General features: G+C 35.6%; 1 protein-coding gene across 1 annotated transcript in view; it reads left to right on the top strand.

Moving 5' to 3' along the window:
- Positions 1–1,495: 1,495 nt before the first annotated feature.
- The window catches only part of LOC138700994 (zinc finger protein 37-like), an 81,504-nt gene continuing 72,615 nt past the window's right edge, over positions 1,496–10,384 (top strand). Inside the window, exons 1-3 of the mRNA XM_069827463.1 lie at positions 1,496–1,609; positions 3,156–3,275; positions 3,826–4,214. Of these exons, the coding sequence (XP_069683564.1) occupies positions 1,547–1,609; positions 3,156–3,275; positions 3,826–4,214 (572 nt within the window). The 5' untranslated portion in view covers positions 1,496–1,546. The remainder of the gene's footprint in view (positions 1,610–3,155; positions 3,276–3,825; positions 4,215–10,384) is intronic.

The raw sequence follows: 10,384 nt of genomic DNA, 5'->3' as shown, positions 1-10,384 counted from the left end.
GATAAAATGATATGACGAGAAATTCGTTTATATTTGTTCTTTAAGTTTAGTGGAGTAGTGTTGTTTTAACACTGGTAATTATCCATTTTAAATAGAATTTGTGACTACAGGTAATAACTTTCATTTAGCTTGTAATAATATCTGTTAGTTTAATCGTCTCTAACTTATAATCGACCTCGACTTGGGTACCATGAAACCTGCGACATGAGCAGCACAAAGAAACTGGACTCTTCACTATAGGTGAAGGCGATTGTGCACCACTCAGTGACAGTGACCATGATTGAATTTTTTTAAGTTTTGTGGTAATGAGTATTGGACTTTTTTTGTTGCCCCTAATAATTTATAGTTCTTTAATTCTATAACATAATCTTATATTTGCTTATAAACATGTTCCTTTGTTCTAAAAAAAAAAAATGTGATATCTTCACGGCAGATAATAGTGCCAGTATACGTCATATTTTTATTTACTTCTATTGTTGTAAAACCTTGTTACAATTACAAGTTCTGAAACGTACATTCCACAGGAGAGGCTACAAATGACCAATATCTAAATAAAAAAAAAAATCAATAATATTGTCCGTATTTCCGATCAGTTGTAAGCAATTTTTGTTTTTTTAATACTTCAAAGTATTACCACAGTCTACTATATACAGTCACGAAGCTTGAGTTTTGAGGGCGCTAGAAACAATAGACTGTGCCAGCAATATTTTGTATTGCCTGTAATGAGGCGTTATTAGCGATCCTAGTGGTGAGCAACAATCTAATGTTTGCATATTTACTACGTATTGAGCTGCGTGACTATATACTAGACTGTGGTATTACTACTTACAATTCTTTATGTAAAATATATTATGCAGAACAAATATTTGAAAATTTTAAATTGATTCACACCATAATTATTTAGTTCTATTTTGTTTCTGATTGCTTTTTTTTTTTTTTACGATACTGGTACTGCCATTTTCTTCTTCCATTCCACCAACACACTTCACCTCCCCCTCAATTTAGAAAAAGACTGAGGTGAAATTTTGGAGGGGGGTAGTACAGAGCTTCATTCTCTGGCCCTTATAAGGTATACACCTGGGAATGGGATCCGGATCTACATGGGTTAAGGCAGGATGGTCCGTCAGTCAGCATCGGATTCACAAGAGCCACTCAGGCCACCTGTCGGACTTAAACAATCATTGCATCTTGTTTAGGGTTCACCGATCTCAAATACAGGAACAGAGAAAAGGAGGGAGCATTGTGAGCTGCATCACTAACATGTTAATTGTGACAGCTGACCCTCTATATGGATTTGAACTAACGCTTTTTGTCTTATGTCCTACTTCATCTTCAAAAGAAATTAAATATATTTTTAACATGGGTCTCTCTTAGAAATTCGCCACCAAAGTAATAGTAAAAAAAAAAAAAGATTAGTTTCATTACATTTTGATAGATGGGGCATAAACAAATTTCAAAGCAAGAAAAATAGTCCTCCTTGGCTCATAGCATTTGTTCAGTGTTGTTTGTTTTCTCCTGTAGATGTCACAAAAGCGTGACTCCCAAAATGGCGCTCTCTGACAGCCTCGTAAGCAAGACATTCATGAATTTGGAAATATTTTTACAAAAGGTAAAAACTTCTATATATTGAAAGGTATTTATGGTAATATTGCCGTGAGTAGTGCCGAATTTAAGATAAAAGACTTAATAATGACATTTTTTTAATTAGTAAACATGATTGTAGTTAAATGGGCAGTCAGTGTTAAAAAATAATCAGGAAGATGAACAACTTTACATGTAATTGTAGTTTAACAAATAAATTATGTAGCGTATTATTATACAGTACTATGTTCGTTTTTCATGATATGTGAGTTTTGTAGATTGGGTTTTTAATTCAACTAATGTCAAAGATCCAAGTTTTGAAATTTGTGCTAAATTTAACAAGTTCGGTATTTAAGTTATTCACATATTATAGAGACAGACAAACTAAAAATTATGGCCTCTTTTAGTCCGGGAATGTTGTAAATTCTATGTTCATTATGGGTTGTATGTCTTCGTAACTTATTGAGGTTATGGTCGTGTAAGTATCTGCTTTCATATATAACATGCCTGTAAAGATCTGTAAGCACTACCTGAAATTCTATCTTAAGCTACTTCAACTGAATCTAAGGAAAATGGTATATGTACAACAGCTATAAACTGTTTATTGCACTATCCATATGATGACAGACTTAAGTCTATGACCGACAAATGCTGTCATACTTTTTTAAATGGAGTTCATCGTAAATTCCTAACACCGGGAGGTTGTCAGATGGCAGTGAAAACCAAAGCGTGGTTTACAATAGAATAGACTAGTCTAGGCTGAGTTACTTTACAATTTTATTGTATTTATTTGCTTATTTTTAGCTTCTTCGACATGTATTTTTTATGTCATTATTGTGATATATAGCCTAACTCTTAATTGACAGTTTTAAGTAAATAGAACTACTGTATATTTTTAAAAATTCGGGAGCTGTGAAATGAAAATTTGAGCAACAGTGAATATTGTATTTGCAGAAAAAGCAAGCTGGAAGTACCGAGGTAAAATCTATCTTACAGCCGTTTTACAAACCCAGATCTCACAGACAGATTTTTTTTTATGAGAATTCGAGTTGACAGAACTACATAGTTTGGCCATATGGAATAACTGTGTGAGGGGAAACATTAGTACATGAAGGAAAAATGTAGGTAAAAAATTGGAAGGACTGTAGAATACAGATAAGTAGATGAAAACCATGCCAACTGTGCAGAGAAGTTTGTGAAATAATCATTCCAAGAAAAATACTTAGTACCTTTCATTCACTGACTTTTTTTATGCAAGAAATTACAATTTTTTGGTCCAGGGAAAATAATCTTTTTTTTTTTTTTTTTCACTGTCTAAACACATTACTCATTTTAACATATTTTGCAACATTTACTAAACTACCGGTAGCCAGAGTTTTTGGTCCAGGAGTAATTATTCGGAATCTTTACTGATTTTCACTTGTTTCTGCCCTCCTTTAGTTTGAGGCTTGATATGCGATGGTTACTAATACTGGAAGAGTTTGCTTATTTTTATTGTAGAGTTCAGCATAAAAATCAAACATTTTGTGTAATATTCACAAAATGAAACGCATAATTTAATCTCTGTGTTCCAGGCTGCTGCATTGGATATATTTGAAGCATTGATATTCAACTATAAACTGAAAATTGGCCTATTGGATCCTCTTGCATTCCATTTCTTGGGCATCGTAGCAGATCTTGCCAATCAGCTCCAGGTGTGAGGTTGAAGTATATTAGATATTATGTATTTATTTGTTTAAATGTTTACTGTTAACTTATTTAGCCTACTTACATTAGCTATGAGCTCTTATATCATTTATTTACTTTTGCTTACCTATTTGTCTCTATTTGTTCGCATATTTATTTCTTTACTCTTTGTCCACTTATTTTATTTTCTCATTTGCCTTTGTTTATATATTTAGTTATTTTTAGTGCTGTGGAATTTAATCGATTAATCGATAAATTTCTGTTGTAAGATTAATCGATCAAAAATATTTAATCGAATAATCGCGTCGATTAAAATGAATCGGTTGTAGTTGATATTAATTATTACTTTGTTAATACAAACTCATACTAAAAATTCCGACAATATTTCTCTGTCGGAAATTGCTTACTTAAAAGCACAATAGTACTGTTATTTTCTAACTGTAAACCAAGTAGCTTAGGAAAAATCTTTGCACAAACATTTTAGAAAGAAATGAAGATATTGTTTGTGTATTTGTGTGTCCTTTAAGTTATGACGATACGTCTTTTCTGTGATTTCAGCTCCTCTACCAGGAGACGAGGGAACAGAAGGAGTACCTCGAGACTTTCCAGGTGGCAATCGCGAACCCCGAGCTATGCATTAGGAAGCCGGACACGCACTTCATTCACGCAACTGATCCCCTGTTGTTGTCGGTGAAGACAGAGGAACACCCTATCACTGTTGAGAATGACCCGATAGTTCTGCCTCTGTATGACGATGTCCCAGAGGCACCGGCAGCTGCGAAGAGCTGTGCCAAGTCTCCAACCGCAGCGGTCTGCAAACAGAAGCAGAAGATCTCGAGAGCATCGCCCTCGAAGAAGGGTGAGGATCAAGCGAAGTCACATGGGAAGAATGAGGACCAAGACCTGGAGAACGGGCGGCAAAGCTTCAGATGCAGCTTGTGTCACAGGTAAAGTAGTAACATATAACTAGACTAGACGGCAATAACCTGAAAAGCTATTTATTTTAATCTTTCAACATCTTTCCAGTTTGTTCCTTCACTCCAGCTTCTTTTCAAAAGTCGGCTGTTTTATTGCTGCTCATGTCAGACTTGACACGGGTTTTCCCTGGAAGGATTAGGAAGAGGGTGGGTAAGGTTGCAAATTGCATGGGAATGACTACACTACATAGTTTGAAGTGGTTTGACTTCAAGTTGGTGTGAACAGTATGTAGTAGGCCTACATTGCAGATACCCAGATTCGCGTAGCTTTGGGTTACAATAAAGAAATGAAACCAAATGTAGCACAGACGACTCACTTAGTCGTGTTCAGCGGAATAAAACCAGAGCTACATGTAACGGCTGGTTCACAATAAATCGGGAACGGAAGCGACAACGAGAACGGTTTATTGTGAACCAGCCAAGGACATATTATGTACGTGAACGACCACAAATATTATCAGAAAATGCAGACTCTAAATTCCTAAAAATTTCATCAGGAAATGAACTCACAATTGGACAAAAATTACAAGATACCACAACAAGACTTATTAGAACCTAAATATCTGATAAAGGTGTAAAAAAAAAGGTTACTAATAATATTTTTAAAACCAGTTTTATCAAAATATGAAAAGAAAAACTCTGCAGTTATATCATTTGGGAACCATAACATTGTTATGATCTCTCTGACATCTTCAATATTTTTCCTGCATGTAATAAACACTTATTTCTGAAAAGTAGACTACTCTCAGACATGTAGAGTTGTTTATTTTAATACAATTAATTTTTTATTTGTCCTATACAAAATATATTAAAATTTACATAATGTTTGAGAACTAATTTTTCTATTTTCAAAGAAATGGGCATTATTGTGGTCTACCTTTTGCATAAATGCGTGTTATATCAGTGTACAAAATGTCAGAATTCTATCTCTAATGGTTGTGGAGTTACGAAATAATATGTGTGAAAATTTTCAAATTTTGGAAAATTTAATTGAAAGTAAAAAGTGAATTCTAAAAAGTATTATTAGTAACCTTTTTATACTTTTATCAGATATTTAAGTTCTAATAAGTCTTGTTGTGGTACCTTGTAATTTTTGTCCAATTGTGAGTTCATTTTCTTATACAATTTTTTTGAAATTTAGAGCCTGCATTTTCTGGTAATATTTGTGGTCGTTCACGTACATATAACCTTAATGCGTTACGCCACCTTGAGTATCATCTGCAATGTAGCTAATACGTATTGTTTACATCAACCACTTCATAATATATATTTTCTTGTATGTGCTTTCATCCTGGGTAAGTAGAGGAGAAGACCTGATGGCCTTAACTCTGCCAGGGAAAATATTATTATTATTATTATTATTATTATTATTATTATTATTATTATTATTATTATTTACATTTTGGAGAAAAATGGGAGTATAAGGGTACAGTACATCAGTTATTCGTAGATTTCAAAAAGGCGTAGGCCTATGACTCGGTTAAGAGAGAAGTTTTATATAATATTCTTATTGAATTTCGTATTCACAAGAAACTAGTTCGATTAATTAAAATGTGTCTCAGTGAAACTTACAGCAGAGTCCGTATAGGTCAGTTTCTATCTGATGCTTTTCCAATTCACTGCTGGCTAAAGCAGGGAGATGCACTATCACCTTCACTTTTTAACTTCGCTCTAGAATATACCATTAGGAAAGTTCAGGATAACAGGCAGGGTTTGGAATTGAACGGGTTACATCAGCTTCTTGTCTATGCGGATGACGTGAATATGTTAGGAGAAAATCCACAAACAATTAGGGAAAACGCGGAAATTCTTGTTGAAGCAAGTAGAGCGATAGGGTTGGAAGTAAATCCCGAAAAGACTAAGTATATGATTATGTCTCGTGACCAGAATATTGTACGAAATGAAACTATAAAAATTGGAGATTTATCCTTCGAAGAGGTGGAAAAATTCAAATATCTTGGAGCAACAGTAACATATATAAATGACACTCGGGAGGAAATTAAACGCAGAATAAATATGGGAAATGCGTGTTATTATTCGGTTGAGAAGCTTTTGTCATCTAGTCTGCTGTCAAAAAATCTGAAAGTTAGAATTTATAAAACAGTTATATTACCGGTTGTTCTGTATGGTTGTGAAGCTTGGACTCTCACTTTGAGAGGGGAACAGAGATTAAGGGTGTTTGAGAATAAGGTTCTTAGGAAAACATTTGGGGCTAAGAGGGATGAAGTTACAGGAGAATGGAGAAAGTCACACAACGCAGAGCTGCACGCATTGTATACTTCACCTGACATAATTAGGAATATAAAATCCAGACGTTTGAGATGGGCAGGACATGTAGCACGTATGCGCGAATCCAGAAATGCATATAAAGTGTTAGTTGGGAGGCCGGAGGGAAAAAGACAGGCTTAAATGAATTTCAACCCAAACTCAGTCATGCCAAGGCCCGCGGGCTTGACTCAAACCCATGCAGTTTTTACCAAATCCATACGTGGACATACATTCTCATGCATTATCTGAGATCTAATGTTGAGAAATCTTAAGTATCTAAAAAATTAAAAGCTAAAAACATATATATTATGTAACTAAAAAATATTAATAAATGTCTGATTTTTTAAAATTTATTGTACCTGAACTAACATAGATATAATGAATTTCTCAACGTTAATATCGTCACCTGAATGCATGAACTAGGTAACTTGATTTTTTATATTTTGTGACTTTGCCCATTTACTTATTTATTTCACTAAGGAATATGTCTCGTTTTCTTTTACCTATTTGTTGCATTGGAAAATAGATGTCGCTGGTATCGTTCAATCAGTTACCTAGTTCTTGCGTTACATTTTGTGCGATTTTTTCTATGCTATAAAAGAGATAACTAAAAAACGCAAATTTCGAGTTACCTAGTTTTTGCATTCAGGTGACAATATATCGCCTTGAGTCAGGACTCTTGTGTATAAATACAATACGCATGAAGCATTTTGATTGTTTCACAAATTTCCACAATTCAAATAAAACTAACCTCGAAACTACCAGTCCGATTGAGCTGAAAATGTTTACACACCTATTAATCCATCGAACAAACTGTTAAAAAAACAATCCGATTAAAATAATTGTCAACATTTCAAACCTCAGCCCTAGTGTCCATCACAATAAATAAATAAATACCTATTATGTAATTTGTAATATAAAATGTATGGTTAATTAAAAAATTAGTCGAAAGTCTGCATAGTTTGGTTTATTACATGCTTGTCATCTTCTTTACATGAATTTGCGCTTTTCCACAAAAATTAAATACAGTTACAAACATGGGGCTGTACAATGTTATGTGTTATAAAATATGAAGAATAATCATTTTAAATCAAAAAACAATCATTTTAAATCCTAATCAAATACTTTCAAGAGTAATATAAAAATTCAAGGTCGAAAAGGTCACTCCTGTATGAGTCTCTACGTAATATTAATCTAATAGAGAAATTTGTCTGTACTTTACTAATTAATTTTCCTTTCTTTCTGCTCTCTCTATCGTAACTTATCCATTCCCTTCATGCTTTCTTACTAAACTCCTTTGTTACTCTCACTCTCTCTTTTACTTCTTTTCTCGCATTCATCATTCAGCCACTGTTCGATGATTCATACTGGAATGGGGCTTCGTCCCCTGGCGCTCGTGCTGCTGCTGTTGGTGCTGCCCCTGTCTTCGCCCGCCAAACACTCCAGTCTGCAGCATCCCCCTTCGCCCTGTCCAAGCATATTCTCGTACGAGGGCCGGGAGGCGGAACCTGGTCGCTGGTTCGGTGTCATCCTGCTCAACGTGGACCAAATCGTCACAGGCCTGCGCCTTGACATCAAGCTAGACAAGCCTGCCAACGTGCTCGGGGTAGGTCAGCTGAATTCATTCCACTCCATTTCTCTTTTGTTCTTATGTCTACCTCTGTTTTCGCTTTATGCCCCTCTTCTTTTCTTCTGTTCTGCTTGTTTCTTGGTCTTATTACCGCACTTGTTTTTGTATTACTCCCTTCTTCTTTTCTTCTGTTCTGGTTGTTTCTTCGTCTTACAACTGCCCTTGTTTTTGTATTACGCCTATCTTCTTTTCTTCTGTTCTGTTTGTTTCTTGGTCTTATACCCGCCCTTGTTTTTCTATTACGCCCAACTTCTTTTCTGGTTGTTTCTTGGTCTTATATCGGCCCTTGTTTTTCTATTACGCCCAACTTCTTTTCTGGTTGTTTCTTGGTCTTATATCCGCCCTTGTTTTTCTATTACGCCCAACTTCTTTTCTGTTTGTTTCTTGGTCTTATACCCGCCCTTGTTTTTCTATTACGCCCAACTTCTTTTCTGGTTGTTTCTTGGTCTTATATCCGCCCTTGTTTTTATATTACGCCCAACTTCTTTTCTGCTTGTTTCTTGGTCTTATATCCGCCCTTGTTTTTCTATTACGCTCAACATCTTTTCTGATTGTTCCTTGGTCTTAAATCCGCCATTGTTTTTGTATTATGCCCAACTTCTTTTCTGCTTGCTTTTTGGTCTTATATCCGCCCTTGTTTTTCTATTACGCCCAACTTCTTTTCTTGCTTGTTTTTGGTCTTATATGCGCCCTTATTTTTCTATTACGCCCAACTTCTTTTCTGCTTGTTTCTTGGTCTTATATCCGCCCTTGTTTTTGTATTACGCCCAACTTCTTTTCTGCTTGTTTCTTGGTCTTATATCCGCCCTTGTTTTTCTATTACGCCCAACTTCTTTTCTGGTTGTTTCTTGGTCTTATATCCGCCCTTGTTTTTGTATTACGCCCAACTTCTTTTCTGCTTGTTTCTTGGTCTTATATCCGCCCTTGTTTTTATATTACGCCCAACTTCTTTTCTGCTTGTTTCTTGGTCTTATATCCGCCCTTGTTTTTCTATTACGCCCAACATCTTTTCTGGTTGTTCCTTGGTCTTATATCTGCCCTTGTTTTTGTATTACGCCCAACTTCTTTTCTGCTTGCTTTTTGGTATTATATCCGCCCTTGTTTTTGTATTACGCCCAACTTCTTTTCTGGTTGTTCCTTGGTCTTATATCCGCCCTTGTTTTTGTATTACGCCCAACTTCTTTTCTGCTTGTTTCTTGGTCTTATATCCGCCCTTGTTTTTGTATTACGCCCAACTTCTTTTCTGCTTGTTTCTTGGTCTTATATCCGCCCTTGTTTTTCTATTACGCCCAACTTCTTTTCTGGTTGTTTCTTGGTCTTATATCCGCCCTTGTTTTTGTATTACGCCCAACTTCTTTTCTGCTTGTTTCTTGGTCTTATATCCGCCCTTGTTTTTCTATTACGCCCAACTTCTTTTCTGGTTGTTTCTTGGTCTTATATCCGCCCTTGTTTTTGTATTACGCCCAACTTCTTTTCTGGTTGTTTCTTGGTCTTATATCCGCCCTTGTTTTTATATTACGCCCAACTTCTTTTCTGCTTGTTTCTTGGTCTTATATCAGCCCTTGTTTTTGTATTACGCCCTTCTTCTTTTCTTCTGTTCTGCTTGTTTCTTGGTCTTATATCCGCCCTTGTCTTTGTATTACGCCCAACTTCTTTTCTGCTTATTTCTTGGTCTTATATCCGCCCTTGTTTTTGTATTACGCCCAACTTCTTTTCTGCTTGCTTTTTGGTCTTATATCCGCCCTTGTTTTTGTATTACGCCCAACTTCTTTTCTGCTTGCTTCTTGGTCTTATATCCGCCCTTGTTTTTGTATTACGCCCAACTTCTTTTCTGCTTGCTTTTTGGTCTTATATCCGCCCTTGTTTTTGTATTACGCCCAACTTCTTTTCTGCTTGCTTCTTGGTCTTATATCCGCCCTTGTTTTTGTATTACGCCCAACTTCTTTTCTGCTTGCTTTTTGGTCTTATATCCGCCCTTGTTTTTCTATTACGCCCAACTTCTTATCTGCTTGCTTTTTGGTCTTATATCCGCCCTTGATTTTCTATTACGCCCAACTTCTTTTCTGCTTGCTTTTTGGTCTTATATCCGCCCTTGTTTTTGTATTACGCCTAACTTCTTTTCTGCTTGCTTCTTGGTCTTATATCCGCCCTTGTTTTTGTATTACGCCCAACTTCTTTTCTGCTTGCTTTTTGGTCTTATATCCGCCCTTGTTTTTCTATTACGCCCAACTTCTTTTCTGCT

The sequence above is a fragment of the Periplaneta americana genome, chromosome 6 (genome assembly GCF_040183065.1).
Source record: "Periplaneta americana isolate PAMFEO1 chromosome 6, P.americana_PAMFEO1_priV1, whole genome shotgun sequence".
Lineage (NCBI taxonomy): Eukaryota > Metazoa > Arthropoda > Insecta > Blattodea > Blattidae > Periplaneta > Periplaneta americana.
Note: the sequence above shows the minus strand (reverse complement) of the source record. Positions and strands in the feature narration are given on the sequence as shown.